Source organism: Bos taurus, chromosome 20 (genome assembly GCF_002263795.3).
Source record: "Bos taurus isolate L1 Dominette 01449 registration number 42190680 breed Hereford chromosome 20, ARS-UCD2.0, whole genome shotgun sequence".
Lineage (NCBI taxonomy): Eukaryota > Metazoa > Chordata > Mammalia > Artiodactyla > Bovidae > Bos > Bos taurus.
In genome coordinates, this window is record NC_037347.1 from 56,475,728 (window position 1) to 56,496,314 (window position 20,587).

At 46.8% G+C, this 20,587-nt stretch overlaps 1 protein-coding gene across 1 annotated transcript in view; it reads left to right on the top strand.

Moving 5' to 3' along the window:
• MYO10 (myosin X) overlaps positions 1–20,095 on the top strand; it is a gene marked incomplete at its 5' end in the record, with an annotated part of 261,542 nt that extends 241,447 nt beyond the window's left edge. Inside the window, 13 exon segments of the mRNA NM_174394.2 lie at positions 1,114–1,207; positions 2,154–2,209; positions 4,101–4,243; positions 4,773–4,967; positions 6,017–6,174; positions 9,223–9,346; positions 10,046–10,343; positions 11,226–11,433; positions 12,525–12,661; positions 13,864–13,984; positions 14,408–14,860; positions 16,906–17,097; positions 18,606–20,095. Of these exon segments, the coding sequence (NP_776819.1) occupies positions 1,114–1,207; positions 2,154–2,209; positions 4,101–4,243; positions 4,773–4,967; positions 6,017–6,174; positions 9,223–9,346; positions 10,046–10,343; positions 11,226–11,433; positions 12,525–12,661; positions 13,864–13,984; positions 14,408–14,860; positions 16,906–17,097; positions 18,606–18,707 (2,281 nt within the window). The 3' untranslated portion in view covers positions 18,708–20,095.
• Between the last annotated feature and the right edge of the window lie 492 nt (positions 20,096–20,587).

Consider the following 20,587-nt stretch of genomic DNA (forward strand, 5'->3'; position numbering starts at 1 on the left):
CTGAAGTCCTGCCTTTGGATTAACTAGAGTTGATGAACAAATTCATATTAAAATGTTTCCATTGGTCTCCCTAAGAGTCTCTCTGTGTTGAGTATTTTCAAGCTCTTCATTACATGTTTCTGCTTTAGGAATCACAGAAAATGTTAGTGCTTTGCTATAAATAATTTACATGACTTACCTTTAAATATAGATATTAATTTTTTTACTTAAACATGCCATTGGATACCAAGTACTTTCTCAGCTTTAGCTACAGGAGTGTGTATATGTGTCTGCTCAGCCCCCTGCAGGAGAAGAATGTCCTGGAATCTCACATTCGGTACCTCTCACTTGTAGTTGCTTAGTAAATAATGGATGGATGGATTGACAGACCAACAGACAACTGGACATGTGTAGTCATTTTTCTCAAGCGTGTATTGTGTTTCTAGTTACAACATAACTTTTGTTCTGCTTGACTTTTCTGGAATTGACCTGTTTTCCTTCATTATATGAATCTGATAAGGCTGGAAGTACCAAAAACCTTTTGAAATGAAGGCAGAAGTATTCTCTAGTCAAAATAATTTTCTGCTTCAGGCATTTGTTTTCTGTTTCCAACTCTCCTGTGGTTTTATGCACCTAGGTAGAAATCCATCAGGGGTTTGGAAACCTCATCCTGGGATTGAGTAGACACCCAAGATGATGCTCTTATATTATAGGTCTTCTTATCTCAGAATACACTTTTTAAAGCTGAGAAGGCACTTGCATGTTCCGTAGGTTATAAGTAATATCTTCAGTAAAGACTCTTGACCTCAGGGTTTTGGATAGAACTGAGGGTCTTATTTCTTGCTGCCAATTTCTCTAGAAACTCATTGTCATCACCATTAAATGTCCATGTGAATGTAGGGCCAGAGAAAAGGGTTTTCCCACTGATGGGAAGTCGCATCAGACGGTGCTTCAAGGTACCTCGGCTGCTTCTTCTACCCTTGCCCCTTTGGTGGTAGTGTAACTACATTTACCCGTGAGGAACAGGCAAGTTAAGAAAGTTGCTCAGAGCAGATGGGAGGTGGAACAGGGTGTCCCTGTTCTGTAAGTGCAGAGATTGGCCATCCCTTGACCCTCGCTGTCTCCTTCCCACAGCCAGTGGTTCAGTGTGCTGAGTCAGGTCCACGCATCCACAGACCAGGAGATTCGGGAGATGCATGATGAGCAGGCAAACCCACAAAACGCTGTGGTATGTAAGCTGTGGTGGAGTGGAGGGGGGCAATCCCAAGAGGGGCAAGGGGACCAGGAACTTGCGGACAGTTTTTTTTTTTTTTTTAAGTAAGTAATAGTATAATAATTGGGCTTTCCAGGTGGCTCAGTTGGTAAAGAATCTACCTGTGATGCAGGAGATGCAGGTTTGATCCCTGTATTGGGAAGATCCCCTGGAGGAGGGCATGGCTACCCACTCCAGTAGTCTTACCTGGAGAATCCCCATGGACAGTGAATCCATGTCCTGCATCATGGAAGGCTATCGTCCATGGGGTCCCAAAGAGTAGACATGACTAGAGCAACTAAGCACACACACACTATAATAATGAAAGAGAGAAACAGGAATATCTTGGTAAAAATCATTCAGAAACACAAGAAATTATAGAAGATTCTGAGTGGTAATAGATTACAGATTGCCCATCTGGAACAAAAAGCATTCCAGTTTTTATGAAATCATTTAAGCTTATTATATTTTCTTCAAAAGATTTACTGAATTACAAATAGTATTCATTCTATTGTTATTCTATCCCAGACATGTATAAACAGAGCCACAAAACCATATTTTAGAAGTAGTTTCCTTTTCATATAAATATAAAATTCAAGATAGATCATAATATAAATCAGAAAATTGGTACGATTGAAAGAAGTTCATAAACACTCTTCACTGAAAGTATTTTAGGAACAAGACAGAAAGATTCGCTTATAATTTATTTGATGAGTAGACTGTAGATTCTGCCCTGTCTCAAGGCTGTCTGTACTGAATGAAGGGGAATGTTTCTTTAGATAACTATTACTTCACAGTTAACACAAAAAGAAGGAGCCTTTTTTGTTTGCCTGCTTGGAGAGGCATCATCTAGGGGTGTTATCATGATGTGTGCTGTACTCCAATGGTTCTCTGAGTTTCTCTGCTTTTCGCTCCTTTCCAGGGCACTTTGGATGTGGGGCTGATCGATTCTGTGTGCGCCTCGGACAGCCCAGATAGGTAAGCTCAGGTGTGATGGTTAACAAAAGTACCTGCTCATTACCTGCAGGCACCCACAGGCCTCTATGCTCAGGCTTCATGTTCCCACCTGGTCTGCTCCAGCAATCACGGTCTTCCTCTCTGGGTGTCTTTGGTGTGTGGGGGATCAGAGGTGAGGGAGACCATGGAAACCTAATTTAGACAGTCATAGAGACAAACGGGCTTCCCAGGTGGCCCCGTGGTAAAGAGTCTCCCTGCAGTGCAGGAGATGTGGGTTCAGTCCCTGGGTCGGGAACATCCCCTGGAGAAGGGAATGGCAACCCACTCTAGTATTCTTGCCTGGGAAATCCCATGGACAGAAGAGCCTGTGGTCCTTGGGGTCACAAAAGAGTCGGATACAACTAGGCGATTAAACAATAACAACAAGAAAACTGGGAGAAACTTGGGATTCATTTAATAAGAAAATGCTTGTGTCCCAACACAGGAGTGGGTGAACTTCCCCCTTCTATATTTTAATAATGAACTAGAAAAGGATTTTGATGGAAGGTTATATGTAGAGTATTAATAAATTAAACCACAGTCATTTATTTCCCTTGCCATGCCTTCCTGGCCCGTGCCCTTAAATATAGCATATTTTCAGTTTTGCTTTTTTTGTTTTTGAAGGCAGATCATCTTTGGCAGTCGTCTCAGGGGTCTTTGTACCCAGTGACCATCATCTTTACCGTCTTTATTTTGCTTCCCCACTTAAGAATTCTGAGTATGAGTGGAAATTGACTTCTGCCTTCAATAACATTGCTTTAGAGAGAATAGAAATGAATTCAAATTGACAACAAAAATCATGTCTCCTGGGCCAAATGAGAGTTCTGAGGTGTCCGTCACTCAGCGTTCACGAAGGCTTTTCTGAACTGTATTCTTTGTTTCTACTAGTCACCCTGCACCTCCCCATACCTGGCTCAGGAACGTGAACACGTGCATGTCACGTCAGTCATCGAAGCCCAGGTCCTGATTCTGACGGTCACGTTCCTGCCTGCATCTCTCTTCCTTTAAACCCCTTCCTCTGGCACGTTGGGCATGTGATGATCCACGGGAGAAATTTCCATCCCTACCTTGCTTTTCCCTTTTCCCCAAGTGCTCACCTTTCTCCTTTCCCGACTCTAGAAAAATCTTGTTTTTTAAGGACCATCTGTCTGTCCATACTATAGTCCTGTTCCTCTTTCTTTTCCTTGAATTTTTGCAGCACTTAGCTTCAGCAAACATGTGAAAAGTTCCAAAATACTGTTCATAGTCCCTAGCTCCAGTAATTAAGAATTAATAGAAGCAAGGTCCTATGAGAGATTCAGGGCATTGCCAGATAAAAAGATGCAGGAGGAAGTAAATTTCCATTATTAATTTATCTCTGCCTGGAAAAGACCCCCTTGTCAGCTCACACTGAGGTCATGGATCCAGGTGGCGCTCTGTTCCAGGCATAGTCAAGTGTATAAGATGTTCCACTTACAGCTGTTTACTGATCTTCTGTTACTGGTGTATGACATTCCATTACCGACCCACAGAAATATTATCCAAGGCAGGAAGAAATTTACTTTGGAGAGGCATCCAAAAAAAATCTTTCCCCCACGGTCACCTTGGTTAGCCTGCCCGGAACCGAATTTCGTCTGGAAAGTTTTGCGAGAAGAAATGTTTTTCCTTCCAGGACCTTTCAGAATGTGTTGCTCCAAGTGTAAAGGTTAATGAGGCATGAAACAAATCCTGCAGAAATGAGTGAGGTTTGCCTCAGCAGAAAATACAAATAGCACTGCCATTTTTCTCCCCATGATCCGTAAGCCAGGAAAAAGACGTTCAGTCTCGGTTCACACGGAGGTGACGGTTTCAGTGGAGCTAAGCGGTTTTGCTTCCTTCTCTCCCCGCCGCTCAGACCTAACTCATTCGTGATCATCACGGCCAACCGGGTGCTTCACTGCAACGCCGACACGCCGGAGGAAATGCACCACTGGATAACGCTGCTGCAGAGATCCAAGGGCGATACCAGAGTGGAGGGCCAGGAGTTCATAGTGAGAGGTGATGCCCTGGGGCCTTCTGACTGATTCATAGTGAGAGGTGACGCCCTGGGGCCTTCTGACTGGTGGAGCCCTGTTTTCATCTACAGGAGTATCTGCTGCATTTCCGTTTTAAGCCTCTTTTCTGAATAATTTTGCCTTTTTTTTTTTTAATTGAAGTATAATTGCTTTGTCCAAGTTCATAGACATGAACTTGGGCAAACTTGGGGAGATGGTGAGGGACAGGGAGGCCTGGCGTGCTGCAGTCCATGGGGTCGCAAAGAGCCGGACACAACTTGGTGACTGAACAGCATAATTGCTTTACTGTGTTGTGTTTCTGTTGTACATTGAACTGAATCTGCTCTATGTGTGCATATATCCCCTCCTCCTTGGATGATTTTGCCTGCTGGCATTGTTAAAAATCACCAAAGAAGGAAGGATTGTGGTCATTGCTAGCAGATGTATAGAAAGACACCCCATTTGTAAGCCGATTGTCACCTGGTATTAGATGCATCCTGGTTTTGAATTTACACTTCAGTCTGTCTTTCCAGGGTGGTTGCACAAAGAAGTGAAAAACAGTCCGAAGATGTCGTCCCTGAAACTGAAGAAACGGTGGTTTGTGCTCACGCACAATTCCTTGGATTACTACAAGAGCTCGGAGAAGAACGCTCTGAAGTTGGGCACCCTGGTTCTCAATAGTCTTTGTTCGGTCGTCCCACCTGATGAGAAGATCTTTAAAGAGACAGGTAAGTGGTGCGGTATGCTTCGGGCTGATCATGCCTGAGACATGGCCCGACTGATCGTAGGAGTTCCAGGTTTGCTCAGAGCGAAGGGGCGAGGTCCCCACCTAGCGTGTGTATATTCCCTCCTCTCCCCTCCAAAAATATCTCTTTCCTTGCTTAATTGTCTTTTGAGGCTATCCATGCTTACCTATATAAACACTTGATAATGTAAACCATAGTAAAGGGTCCTGATTTATTGAGTTGCTGAAAGATTCTTCTCAGGACAGTGGAATGTAAACAGACAAAGGTTTTCCTGCAGAACGCCTTGTTTTTCTGTGCTTGTGTTTTTGTCTTTCTCACCGTTGCACTCTGAGAGTCATAATGCAGCCTAAAAACAAGGTAAATTCTGAGTGTCAGTGAACATAACCCAGTAGAATATAAAGCAGTCACACAAGCTTCTTTTTCTTGTCCCCTTTTGGGTATTATGAAAGATGTTTCTAGATTGTTTATTTTGATTTTTGTTGCTAGTTGTGACTTTGTGCTTTTGTAGTATAGTTACTCCATTCAAAAAATACTCATGTATTTTTTTTTAACTGAAATCACTCCATTACACTTTCATCCGGTGTCTGAACACTTGGACTGCTTGCTTTGCATAAACAGTTTCTTTTGAAGGGAGGAGGAAGAATCCTAAAGAAAGGAAAAGAAGGAACAGAAGACGGGGGGGGGGGGAGTCAGAAATCTGAGGCAAGAGTTCTGACTCTTGTCCAGAGCCTTGAACAGGGCTTTAGTTTATGCCTGTTGCTGCTTTTAGAGCAGGTGGTACTAATTATATGCTTGATTCTGGGCTTATCATTTTAATGTTTGTCTCTCCCTCTCAACTGTAACTTCCACTTGACTTTGGGTATCTAGTGCAGGGCCAGGGCACTTGGAAGAAGTCAGCAAATAGCTCCTGAACTAAATAATAAGGGACTTAGGTGGAGACGACGTGGGTGCTGGATTTCTGGGACTCTGGCATGAGGATGTCACCTTGGCCCCCAAGGTTAACACTGATACATGCGTGTCCCTGCTCTCAGGCTACTGGAACGTCACCGTGTACGGACGCAAGCACTGCTACCGGCTCTACACCAAGCTGCTCAACGAGGCCACCAGGTGGTCCAGCGCCATTCAAAACGTGACGGACACCAAGGCCCCAATTGACACGCCCACGCAGCAGCTGATTCAAGATATCAAGGTGGGCGTGGCCATAGTGGTCTGTGGTAGCCCACAGAGTCCCACCCTCAGAACACCAGGACGTCAGCATTAGTCACGCTTCATTTTCACTCTGTAATCAGAACTAACTCTTGGTCAATTTCGTGTTTGTGCATCCGGGTTTTTAAAAATCTAAATGCTCGACTGCACGTGGAATGTGATGCTAAAGCTGTCATGTCTCTGGGGAGGTGTTAGGCATGGCCGGCGAGGCAAACCCAGCTGTAGAGCTCTGTAGGCCGAAGGACAGTGGTCTGTAATTTGGGGTGGGGGCTCCCCAGTCGCAGGGATGTGGTGTGACCTGTGTGGGGGACAACCTGCATGTCACAGATTCCACTTGAGCCCAAGTTGGGGCCCTTCTAGGAGTCACAAAATAATTCTACTTTCAGTCAACGGTTTCTAGACCACACAAGTGGATTCACTAAGAGCCCATAATCTAAAACTAATTCCTAGTGCTCAATCATGTCTGACTCTTCACAACCCCATGGACTATAGCCCACCAGGTTCCTCTCTCCATGGGATTTTCCAAGCAAGACTATTGGAGTGGGCTGCCGTTGCCTCCTCCAGGGATCTTCCTGACCCAGGGACCAAACTTGCACCTCCTATATTGGCAGGTGGATTCTTGACCCCTGAGCCACCAGGGAGAATCCCAAGATGGGTCTAGAACATCGGAATCCTTGTCAGGTGCCTCTAAACTCACAGAAGAAGCTCCCAAGTTTGTGGACCAACGTTGACCTTGTTAAATTGTGATTTTCTGTTGATAAGATTACTTGCTCTGAGTAGATACTGAATGAATGAATGATTAAACGGCAGCCATGAACAAGGATCACGGCACGGCGCTCATTTTCCAGGAATGGAAACGGAGACATGGGATGTTCTGGTTGCGTTGTTCACATAACGGGTCAGTCCCTCGTGCAGAAGCAAGTCAGGGGAATTATTTTTATGCTGTTCCTCCAAGGTTTCCATGTGGGCAGGGTTCCAATATGAAGGAAAGAGCCAGAGCTCTGACAGAAAAGACACCACAAGGATAGTGAGGCAGGTGTTTATTTACTGATCTCTGTCAAAGGAAAGGAACTCGTCAGATCCAGGATGGAAGCTGTGCCTTTGTAAAGTGGGAGAGGGTCTAACGCATTGATAGGATATTATTACCCACAAAATTCAAGTCAGCCTCTTGATTCCAAAATGATATGTTTTCTGGACATTTGGAGTCAAATTCCTGCAAGTCAGTTATCCTACAAACTGCAGAGCTGTTTGGGGAACCCTTGAAACTAATATGTCATTAGGAACACTTGAAACTAATAATGTCATTTCTTGTCACAAAAAAAAAAAATGAATTTTTTGAAGCTTTCCTGTGAGAAAAGAAAGAAAAAAGCGTGTATCAGCTGAACGTTCTCTTCAAAGCTATATCTTATCTACCCCTCTGTTTATTATATAAATCAAACATGAAAGAGTAAATAGTTTTTAACTGTGAAACTGTGATTCTTAACATTTAGAAGCACTTCTTAACTTAGACAAATACATTTAATTCATTTGTTAAATGAAATCAGATGTTAAAAAAGTAAGGAGAATTTTTTGATATGAAGCAATGCTTCTTAAGAAATGAGTCAAGATTGCCCTAATTATTTCCATATCATATTTTTAAAGTAATTAAAACATATTTCCTTCTCGTTTTCAGTTGAGTGTTATTGAAAAAGTTTCATAGTGGAAATGAAATTGCCACGATAGAATGATTTATTCCCTCTCCTCCAACATTTCTGTTGATTCAAAGTTCTAAAAATAATTGTGACTTTTTCAGATCCCAAATTAATGTTTTCGGAACATGAATACATGATGAAATTCTCTGAGAGGAGCTCTTATATTTCAGGAGTTCTCAGGAAAGAACAGTCTCACGGATAGCATATTACAGTGTCATTTCCATGCGTATTACAGTGTCATTTTCAGATGGACAATACAAAAGACCAGTGAGAGAACTAGAAAAATGTATTTTTTTTTCTAGCGGCCACCCCACACAGTTTGCAGAGTCTTCGTTTCCTACCCAGGGATCAAACCCAGGCCCCCTGCAGTAGAAACGCCGAGTCCTAATCACTGAACAGCTAGGGAATTCCTATTTTTAAAATGAATTACAAACCAGGATAGCATGATTTGCCAAATGACTTATGGCTAAATAATTAGCAAAAGAAATTATTAATTTTTTAAGTATATGTAATTTCCAGAGATTGCTCCTTAGACGAAAACCTGTGACAAACCTAGACAACATATTAAAACGCAGAGACATCACTTTGCTGACACAGGTCTGTATAGTCAAAGCTATGGGTTTTTCAGTAGCCATGTGTGGATATGAGAGTTGGACCATAGAGAAGGCTGAGTGTGGAAGAATTGGTGCTTTCAAATTATGACGTTGAAGAAGACTCTTGAGAGTTCCTTGGACTGCAAGGAGACAAGGGAGTCAATCCTAAAAGAAACAAGCCCTGAATATTTATTGGAAGGACTGATGCTGAAGCTCCAATCTTTTGGCCACCTGATGTGAAGAGCCAACTCATTGAAAAATACCCTGATGCTGGGAAAGATTGAGGGCTGGAGGAGAAGGGGATGACAGAGGATGAGATGGTTGGATGGCATCAGCGGGCATGAGTTTGAGCAAAACTCCAGGAGTGAAGTGAAGGACAGGGAAGCCTGGCATGCTGCAGTCCATGGGGTTGTTCAGACACAAATTAGTGACTGAACAACACCACCAACAATCTCCAGAGGGAAGGTTTTTTAGTAACATAGGAAAATATACACAGACCAAAAGAGAATGAGAATAAGCTATGTAAGAAAAACAGGAATGTGTGATTTGTCCTGAAACATCGCTTGTGGGTGTCTTGGTGCTTGAGATGATTAATGCTGGATTCCCACCGCCATCCCCAAGCTGCAGGTGTTCTGTGACGTATGAAAACCGTTCACGTGCAGGTGGATATGGGTGGCTTTTTCTTTCACGTGTATGGGGCTTACAATGAGCTTGTGGGCGTTCTCTCATGACCCTGTTCTTCTCAAGGAGAACTGCCTGAACTCGGACGTGGTGGAGCAGATATACAAGCGGAATCCCATCCTGAGGCACACCCACCACCCACTGCACTCGCCACTCCTGCCCCTGCCCTACGGAGACATCAACCTCAACTGTGAGTCCCAAATTCCACCCGGACCTGGGACACGGTGCTGCGGTTCCCTGTCAACTCTTGAGCTCCATCAGATATGCGTTGATTAGTTCTAGCGGCATGAGGATTGTTGTATTAAAGAACATGCCAGTTCTCCCTAGGAACTCACGGTACCCTTCGTATACTAGAACTGGGGTTCCCAACTGCCAGGATCAATGCCTGGTGATCGGAGGTGGCTGATGTAATAATAATAGAAATAAAGTACACAATACATGTAGTGCACTTGAATCATCCCCAGCCATCCCCACCCACCTCACCTGGCCCATGGAAAAGTTGTCCTCCACAAATTTGGTCTCTGGTGCAAAAACGATTGGGGAACGCTGTAAGAAGCAGACGCTAAACAGGTGTCTTACCTGTCAAATGTGGAACTTGTTTGGCATAGACCAGCTTCTCAGCAAGCATTTTGCACAGTAAAATAGTTCAGTTATGTGTTTAAATAGTTTAAACAACTAAAAATAATTTAGTTTAGCCTGCCTCAGTTTGGCTGATTGGAGTGTCCAGGGCACGTGGTGGGCACTGCCTCCTGAAATAGCTCTAGTCCCCAGTCCTGCCTCTTGTCCACTGCCCAGCGGGTACTTCTCCAAACCCCACATGGTGGGCACTGCCCAGAGGGTACCATCTCTGAACCCCTCCTGTGACTCGTGCTTGTTTTGCTCCTCGTAGTGCTCAAAGACAAGGGCTACACGACGCTTCAGGACGAAGCCATCAAGATATTCAACTCCCTCCAGCAGCTGGAGTCCATGTCCGACCCTATTCCCATCATCCAGGGCATCCTCCAGACGGGGCACGACCTCCGGCCTCTGCGAGACGAGCTGTACTGCCAGCTCATCAAGCAGACCAACAAGGTGCCGCACCCGGGCAGCGTGGGCAACCTCTGCAGCTGGCAGATCCTCACCTGCCTGAGCTGCACCTTCCTGCCCAGCCGCGGGATCCTCAAGTACCTCAAGTTCCACCTGAGAAGGTACGAGGTGGCCTGGGCGGCTCTGCTCACGTTGGGGGGCGCAGTGGCCCGTGGCTCTGAAAACTCAGACCCAGAACAGAAGACGCCTGGTGTGGCTCAGCCTCCTAGGTCACTGGAGCAGCTCACCAGGGGCAAACGACCTTTGTGTCTCTAAACCACACGGGGCTGGTCCAGGGACCAGGTCACTTTGAGGTCCTGATGTGTAGGACGCTGGATAAATTGAATGCCACCACTCTATATGAGGGCTTTCCTGGTGGCTCAGCAGTAAAGTATCCATCTGCAATGCAGGAGATGGGCTCGATCCCTGGGTTGGGAAGATCCCCTGGAGGAGGGCATGGCAACCCACTCCAGTATTTTTGCCTGGAGAATCCCCATGGACAAAGGAGCCTGGTGGGCTGTAGTCCATGGGGTTGCAGAGAGTTGGACATGAATGAAGCAACTTAGCACATGCAAACTCTATAAAAACAGGAAAAAAAAAAACCAAAAACCGTTAGATATTTGTTTCAGATCAAGCAGGTGGAAACTGATTCAGATGCAGATTAACTGTGAAGAAGGGATTTTCACAGGACAGTATGAGGCACGTGGCTTTTTCAATCATAATAGATCTGCAGAGGTCAGCTGGTAGCAAAAGTTGCTCCCAGTCATACTTGGGCTCTTTGGTCTCTGGATTTTCTTCTTCCTTCCTTCCTTCCTTTCTGTCTCTCCCTTTCTGCTGCTTTCGTCTTAAACAGCACAGGGTGAACTACAGAAGTGGCTGGCACTGGCTCCGCTCCCCACTGGGACCCCACTGGCCACCTTGGTCTGCGGCGCCTTGAAGCTGCCCAGCTCTCCGTAGCCAGCCATGCTCAGTCTGGCAACTAACGGTCGGTGTTTGTCTCCTAGGATACGGGAACAGTTTCCAGGAACTGAGATGGAAAAATATGCCCTCTTCATTTACGAATCTCTTAAGAAAACCAAATGCAGAGAGTTTGTGCCTTCGCGAGATGAGATAGAAGCTCTGATCCATCGGCAAGAGATGACGTCCACGGTGCACTGCCACGGTGGGGGCTCCTGCAAGATCACCGTCAACTCCCACACCACGGCCGGGGAGGTAAGCGGGAGGCCCACGGGCCCACGCGCTTCCTCAGACAGGAAAACCGTGCGCAGTCCGGCTGGCGTACTGCCGCTGCTCAGTAAACGAGGACGTGCCCGTACTCCTGCTAATCTGAGAAGCAGTGGAGTGTCTAGTAGACGTTATGGACCTGACTCAGCCACCGTGACGAGGGTGTATCTGATCGTTTCTGCAGTAAAGTATTTCTGTTTGCCACACAAATAATCTGGAACATGGGTCTTCCCCGGTGGCTCACTGGTAAAGAATCTGTCTGCCAATGCAGGAGCCACAGTAGACATGGGTTTAATCCCGGGGTGGGAAAGATCCCGTGGAGGAGACCAAGGCAACACTCCAGTATTCTTGCCTGGAGAATCCCATGGACAGAGGAGCCTGACGGGTTACAGTCCGTGGGGTCACAGAGAGACAGACGTGACTCAGTGACTAAACAACAGCAATCTAGAGCACTAGGAGAAGGGAGCACAGTTTCTTTCCTTTTTTCAATGTAAACTTAGTATTAATATTATAAAACTCATGGGCTAAAAGGAATAGTACAATAAAACCCAGGAAAGCTGGTGTAGCAGAAATATCAACGGAAATCACTGTTAGACAAAGGGGCTTTATTTTAGTTGTTGTTTACAATTGTATTTATCTGTTTATTTTGGCTGAGCTGGGTCTTTGTTACGGTGTGCAGGCTTCTCATGTCTGGGCACACAGGCTTAGTTGCCCTGTGGCCTGTGGATCTTAGTTCCCCAACAAGGGATCAAACCCACGTCACCTGCATTGGAAGGCGGATTCCTAACTACTAGACCACCAGGCAAGTCCCCAAAAGGACTTTAGTTTCATGCACTTGGCTAGTTTGCAAGAAACTGGCCCAGCATCTGCCCCTACCAGGAGGTAGAATAGCCTGTGTTCTTTTTGGCAAGGAAGACAGAGAACTGATTTCAAGAGAACCAGGGGGTACGGCAACTTTGAAATTCCACACACGATGGTATGGGAAAAGCTGCTTGGACCCTCGCGTGTGCCGGCAGCGCCCTCTGGCTTCTGATAAAGGCATGTTCTAGAACCACAGCTGAGGCCCCCGTGTGTTCCAGGTGGTGGAGAAGCTGATCCGAGGCCTGGCCATGGAGGACAGCAGAAACATGTTCGCACTCTTTGAGTACAACGGACACGTCGATAAAGCCATCGAGAGCAGGACCATCGTAGCAGATGTGTTAGCAAAGTTTGAAAAGTAAGTTCCTTCTCCCCGAAGTGCCAGCAGATTAGAGGAAAGAAGAGAAAGGGTTTGAACTTCTATTCCATTTTCAGCTTCAGCGCGTGTTCGAATCCGTCTCATTTTACCTGTGTTGAAGCATTTTTAATTTCTCATCTCTCTCTGCTGCCTGTTTCCCTATAGAGCCACTGTCTCAAATAGGATTCACTCATCCTTGTTCCTCTGCCCCATTCTTTCTCTCAGTCCCCTGTTGTTCCCATTATCTCTGAATTTTCTGATTTTCTCAGATCTTCACTTGTCATTAGCTTTGAAGCTGGACGAGTAGACAGAAGCCAGCTTATAAACTCTTCAAACCCCACTTAGTATCTCTTGGACCTACAATATTCACAGCCCCCAAGTAACACAGAAGATATTCCTACTTTAGAAAGATGCTAGTGCCAATAACAAGACTTTGGCCAGGCTGGGCCCTCGCCCTCCCCGACTGCATAAGGGGCAGAAGCAGCTTTAACTTAGAAATGTGGCAGGAGACCACGAGGTTTACAGCAGCCCCAAACTTCAAGTCTCTGAGAAGTGACATCCTCTCTTCTGGGTGGGCCTGGTCTAAGTGCTTTGTTGGAAATAAGCCAAAATGGGGAAAAAAAAACAAAACAGACATTTCTACTTTATGTAAACACAGCTTCCCTGCTATTCACGTCAGTTTTTGTTCAGGTTGGGTTTGTTTTTTTTTTTTTTGCTGCGCTGTGCGCTTGCAGGATCTTAGTAGACCAGGGATCAAACCTGGGCAGTGGAAGGGCAGAGTCCTAATCGCTGGACTGTCAGGGGAATTCCTCAGGTCAGTTGTTATAAATATTTGAGAGCTGTCAAAGGGAATGAAGGAATAGGCTTTGTTTCTTTTCTTCCTCTGAATGCATCAGAATGCTTAGCTGGAACTAACCAGAGTGGGCACTCAGAAAATACTCGTTAGCTCAGTTTAACTGAAGGCTGCCTGTTTGTTGTCTTTAAAACTAGGATGAAAGCATATTTTTCGCCTCTGGATAAGTTAGCAGGGTTCACCCTGGCTCTGTTTTCTCTCCCACCATCCCACCTCCACACTCTGCTCTGAGCCCAGATAGGGTGTCTGAATCCTGATGTAGAATACATCCCATGCGCTGATGGCCCTGTGGGTCACTCATGGCCCGTATCCGGTTTTACTCCTTGCGTGTCTCTCCGCTTGTCTGTAGGCTGGCCGCCACTTCAGAGGTGGGCGAGCAGCCCTGGAAATTCTACTTCAAACTTTACTGCTTCCTGGACACAGACAACGTGCCAAAAGACAGCGTGGAATTCGCCTTTATGTTTGAACAGGTAAATGGAGTTCTTAGGTTCCTTTGCAGACACGCAGGGGTGAACCCATTCATACCCTTCTCAGGTTAACTGCTAGTCCTTAGACCCCAGGCATGGCCGTAGAATTCTCAGCGTCACCAGTGAGGGATGCTCTTTTATTCACTGGTAGAAGGAAACTTGGGTACGTTTCATATGAATGCCTGTACCAGGAACTGTCCGAGTTGGGGATAGGGAGGAGTGAGAGGGAGAGGAAATAATAAATACACGTTTTCAGTGGTACCCATTGCCAGGGAGAAATTTAAAGCCACAAAGGGGTGTTAGGGTACCATTTTATGGAAGATGGCATTTGAGAGAAATCCTGATGGTTTGAGGGAGCAAGCCAGGTGGGTGTCGTGTCACACGGCAGTGTCTCGCCCCATGAAGCCATCGACTACTTCTTCACAGGCCCACGAAGCCGTCATCCATGGCCACTACCCGGCCCCCGAGGAGAACCTGCAGGTGCTGGCTGCCCTGCGGCTCCAGTATCTGCAGGGGGATTACGCACCGCACGCCCCGGTACCGCCCCTCGAGGAGGTCTACTCGCTGCAGAGGCTCAAGGCCCGCATCAGCCAATCCACCAAGAGCTTCACGCCGGGGGAGCGGCTGGAGAAGAGGCGCACGAGCTTCCTGGAGGGGACCCTGCGGCGGAGCTTCCGGACGGGCTCCGCGATACGGCAGAAGGCAGAGGAGGAGCAGATGGTGGACATGTGGGTCAAGGAGGAGGTGTGCTCCGCGCGGGCCAGCATCCTGGACAAGTGGAAGAAGTTCCAGGGCATGAGCCAGGAACAGGCCATGGCCAAGTACATGGCCTTGATCAAGGAGTGGCCTGGGTACGGGTCGACGCTCTTCGACGTGGAGGTGAGAGCGGGCTGCTGCTTCCTGGACCAGGCTGCACACCTGTCAGTGTGACCTCGGTCAAGGTCAAGGGGAAGGAGGACTGGGTGGAACACGTGGCTCTCTTACCCTCTGAGGTTGCGTGCATGCTAAGTCGTTCGGTCATATCAGACTCCTTGCGACCCTGTGGACTGTAGCCCACTGGGCTCCTCTGTCCATGGATTCTCCAGGGGTGAATACTGGAATGGGTTTCCATGCCCTCCTCCAGGGCTTCTTCCCCACCCAGGGATCAAACCCGTGTCTCTTATGTCTCCTGCTTTGGCAAGTGGGTTCTTTACCACTAGCGCAACCTGGGAAGCCCTGCCTTGTAGGTTAGAGCTCCCCAGTTTTACCCTTCACACCCTCCTGTACCCACCCAAAGTATTCTTCCTCCTTTTCAGTAATTACTTGTAATGTTAGAAGCAAGTGGAAAATTAAGATATTATTTATTCTTAAGTAACTGACTCTCATTCAAGCCGTACACCCAATGAAAAAGTGCTGGTAAAAATCTGCATTAAAGTTTTTAAAAATATCTTAGCAGTATGTCCATAAAATTAGAAAATTTGGATACACTTGGATTTTAATTGTTTTTCCCATGACTATTTGTAGGGAAAAATTTCTTTTACACAATTGGAATTTGGCTAAGTTTGCATCAACCCAGTACTGATTCATATCCTTTTTCTTTTTTTAAGTAGACCATTTATTGGAAGAGAATTTTATTAATGATCAAGATCAAGCCTTGACAAACTGCAGCCTGAGGGCCAAATGCTGCCTGCCTTCTTTTTTTTGTAAATAAAGTTTTATTGGAATACAGCAGTGCTTTCTTTTATGTATTTTTCTCTGGCTGTTTTCAGGCTGAAATGACAGAGTTGAATAGCTGTGATCAATACCACAAAACCTAAAATGTTTGCCGTCTGTTCCTTAACAGATAAGTTTGCCAACTCTTGGTCTAGATGAGCATCTATTTTTCTTATGATCAGAGTCATTCAGCATGTTATTTGTTGACTTTTAAAGAAGGCTTTATAAAACCCTAAATATTGATCTCTATTCCATGAGTTTTCACTGGATGCCATCTTTGGGTGGATGGGTTGATTGGTTGAGTCGGTTACATTTGTTTTTAAGTCAGGTGCTTTGTACAAGTACCTTGTCTCCTGTGTCACCGATGCGTATCCCTCTTGCGTCCCATTGACTGGTGGTGTCATCCCTATATCCCAGCTCCTATCTCTCTCCACTTATGTGTGCAAAAAAGTCTGTTGGTAAACGAATGAGATCAACCACCATACACACAAAAGGCCATTGCTGCTACTTGTCACAAGATGTATTTTGCAGGAGGAGCTGAAACTGCACAGCACATATTTGGAGAATTTCCCTCTATGATCCTAGATTTTGTATTTGAAGAACACCCATCCAAAACAGGATTGAGGCGGAACTAGAGATAGACAGGAATCCCCAGGCGGCATTAGTGGTAAAGAACCCCCCTGCCAGTGCAGGAGATGTAAGAGATGCCAGTTCCATCCCTGGGTAGGGAAGATCCCCTGGAGGAGGGCATGGCAACCCACTCTAGTATTCTTGGCTGGACAATCCCATGGACAGAGAAACCTGTTGGGCTACAGTGTGTAGGGCGCAAAGCGTCAGACACAGCTGAAGTCATTTAGCATGCAGCAATAGGCTGCTTGATTTGATGGGAAATTACTGTCGAGTTTCTCGCCTGTGGCCACCTTCACATAGCTAATTCACATGGCCAAGACAGTGGTGATGTTGAGAGGTGGAGAGTCCAAGCAAGATGCTGAATTTACCAGTTGGTGTTCTCCAAATGCATGGGGTTGATGAGTTGGTCAGAAATCAATCAAGGCAGTCAGAGAGCTACCATTTCTCACGTCTTGTATTTCAGTTGCCCTCTGCATAAAGACACATTGAATGTGTTCAGTACACCATGCAGAGGGCTGGGCTCAGAGCCCTTCTTGTGGTTTCTGTGTCCTGTTTCTGACTTTGCTGATCTGATCTTGCCCCAACTCTTGCCCGCCCCCCAGTGCAAGGAAGGTGGCTTTCCCCAGGACCTCTGGCTGGGCGTCAGCGCCGATGCGGTCTCTGTCTACAAGCGTGGGGAGGGGAGGCCATTGGAAGTCTTCCAGTACGAACACATCCTCTCCTTCGGTGCCCCCCTGGCCAACACCTACAAGATCGTCGTCGATGAGAGGGAGCTGCTCTTTGAAACCAGTGAGGTAAGAGGCAAACCTTTCGTCCGTGGCCTTGATGAACTAGCAAGACAACATCCCAGTTCCTGATGCCTTTGACCAAATAGCTTTATTTGCATATTTCGCTCTAAGACATAGGAAAATACAGTATGGTGGTCCCTCCCCTGCTGCAGGTTTCTCACAGGCCAAAATCTGACAGTCCCACGTTTCTTCTGTATACCTTTGCAATGGAGAAATTTGGTTTTCAGCTGTCAGGGGATTTTACCCTTGCAGGAAAAGAAGAGAAAGGGAAGTGACATAGAAATGAAGAGATTTGGTTTCCAGCTGTCAGGGGGGTCTTACCCTTGAAGGAGGAGAAAGGGAAGTGACATAGAGGTCCAAAAAATTATATATAATTTGGCAATAAAGCCTTGCTAAAATTATTAGACAAGGTGGCAGTGGATCACAGCCATGAGACTAGGGCCAGGCAGTGCCCACGGAGCAGGAGGGAGTGAGTGGCAGCCCATCCTGGGAAGAGCTAATTCTCACAATAAAAATCACAAAACCCCTGTATATATGCCATCCTACTCCAAAGCATAAAATGTAGTAGTAATCATGATGAGAATGCAGGAAGCCTGTTGAGGTCTCCACACAGTGAGCTGCCAGCAAGCAAAGGTGAGAAATGGGCGTGAATCCCAAGTGAGGGTGAGGTGCTGGGAGGTGATGACTGGACCACAGATGTGGTGCAGGAGGTGTGCGGTGGGGTGGAAGGAGGGTCCCTGGTGCCTGGCTGCTGGGTTTGGTCAACTCCAGTAGAGAGCAGAGAACCACTGTGAGATCTTTGTGCATGGTGTGTCAGGACAGTGCTTTTACAGGGATGTCCAGTGGGATTAGAAGGAAGAGAGATCAGGAAGACGGAAGCCAGTTAGGATGTCTCTGCAGGGACCCAGGCCAGCCGTCGGGAGGAATGGGCCGGAAAGGGGCGGCAGTGAACACACCATGAAAGAGCCCCTGCACGTGCAGAGTCTGCAGGGAGCAGAACCTGCGTGGGTGGCTCTTGGTGGGGTGGGAGGTGGTGGTCCCCATTTCCGCCCGCCGCCCCCCGGCCCTCAGTTCTGTTTCTCCAGCTGTATCACGAGATGCTGACTGGCAGGATGGGATCCAATCTTTAAAAGCTGTGATGTGGGCTCTGTTGTGTTGCCCTTATTTTCAATGGGGACAGTCATCCCAGCCCTGATCATACCAAGACCCTTAATGTGATTAGGTGGGGGGCTTTATTTTACCTGCAAAATGCGACAGTTTTACATCAGGCAACCACCAGGTGGCGCAGTGGAAGGACGAGGCCACGAGTCCGTTCTCCCCACCAGGAGCAAAAGGGCAAAAGCAGTTGAACTTTTGGCTGAATTCGTGGATTCACACGGGGCAGGTTGCTGGCTTTTGCAGGCGGGACGGACCCCCGCTTGCCCGCGCTGGGCGGAGGGTGTCTGATTGTTAGCCTGGGCGCCCTGGCCTTGCGGACACTTGGTGACCGTGGTCCGACTCTGCTCCCCCGGCAGGTGGTGGACGTGGCCAAGCTCATGAAAGCCTACATCAGCATGATCGTGAAGAAGCGCTACAGCACCTCGCGCTCCGTGAGCAGCCAGGGCAGCTCCAGGTGAAGGCAGCCTGAGTCCACGCGAACTCAAAACCTGCACGCGCCACCCTGCTCCTTGGCCCCCGCCGGCTCCCGCGTCTGCAGTCTGAATTGCGGCCGCCCCAGACTTTGCAGAAGCCCCTCGTTGGAGAGAGGTGTCTTGGGGGACCTTTCGCCCTGTCCATTCCAGCGATCGGTGTATTCAGCTGTACCACCTTAACCCAGTGTCCAAAGCTTTACTTCTCTAGGTGACACATGCCTTAAAAAGAGAGGAAACGAAACCCACGCTGCCACCAAAGCAGCCGGAAGTGCCTTAACTCCGTGGAGCCGACATGAACCCCCCGTAACTGTGCTACTGAAGGGAGATAGATGCTCGCCCCTGCTTTACGGGAAGGCTTGCTGAGCTTGGGGTGGGGGAGGGGCGTCGATCCATCAATTCTGCACTAACCTCCCGATGGCCTGATTTCCCCTGGGAGGGAAGGTGAGGGAGTTGGGGAGAGGGACGGAGAGAGAGCGTAAGAGGATGGTCTGTTTTAGGTGGAGAGCTGCTGGCAGCCTTCCTCACAGACGCCTATTAACTTCTTCTCTGTTTCATCTTTAACGTGCATGCGCTTGCCTGTGCACGCATGTGTTCATAAACACATCACTTTCATCATTGTTCCGCGAGCCTTGAAAGCGAAGGGAAAGAGGATGTGCAATGAATGGTGTAGCATCTGTATATTTTAATCGTTCAGAGTCAAGAGTCCTCAACTGTTACTTTGCAAGGTGGTTTTACTAACAACCCGGAATCCTGGATTTTTCCTGTCTTTGCTGTAGTTCGAAAGCCACATTTTTGACTCCAGTTTGTATTACATGTAGCAAAGTCTGCAGTCTGTGTCTGCTGTATTATAAACAGATGTGCAGCCTGCAAATAACTGTATTTATAAACCACTCTTAAACAGCTGGCTCCAAGGCTGCTTTTAGAACTGTATGAAGTCACTTTGGAGTCTTCAGTTTCTAAGAGATTTAAGTTAAAAAATGTTTCCTGGAAGGTTAGCTTGAATCACTCTGTGGATAGATTGTGACTTAACCCTGTTTGAATATGAGGGAAAGCTGTCACCTTCCTTGAAAGCAACTTGAGCAAATCTTTAAAGGACCCTGACATTCAATGCTGAGGCTTTAATAAAATACACACCTATTTTATCCCAAGTTTATAATGGTGGCCTGAACAAGGCCCCTGTAAATAAATCAGCATTTATGACCAGACAAAAGATAATCTGGTCTTGGACTTCTATTTTTATACAGAAAACTTGTAAAGACTTAGGCCAACTAAGTCTACCCACCAAGAGAAGAAACTTGCCTTATCCCTATGGATAGCCATGCGGAATCATTGTTTCTTGGCTCAAGAAAGTCTGACAATAAAAGATACTAGCTAACGTTCAGTGTCTTTTCTTTATGGGGTGGCTCTCAATACCACATGGGCTTTGTGTTTTTGTTGGGTTTTCATTTTAATGCTTAAGGCTTCAAAGGGCCAAAGCTGTGTGTTTCATGCACTTGATCATCAGGACTATATGTCAACCACGTCGTCATTTCAGCAGCTTTTTAGACACAGAGCATGACCCCAGAAAGCGGAGAAGGTAAACACCAGGTTCAGTGAAATCGCAGAATTCTGAGGACTTGAATTGCGGATGTTGGACTGTCTCCTGTAGCGGAGCCCCAAGACACCTGATGGCGGAGCCTCTGTCCCGCCACCTGCTTGCAGCCCCACTCACCTGCTTGTGAGCAGAATACACAGGGAATTGGTTTAGCGACCGATTTCCCCCAAAGAACCTACACAGGCTCCTCAATCAGACGTGGCATGTGACGTCACTGGTCCCCCCAGTGTCCTTCTCATCACCTGTGTGTCCTGGAGCTGCCGCCTCCCAG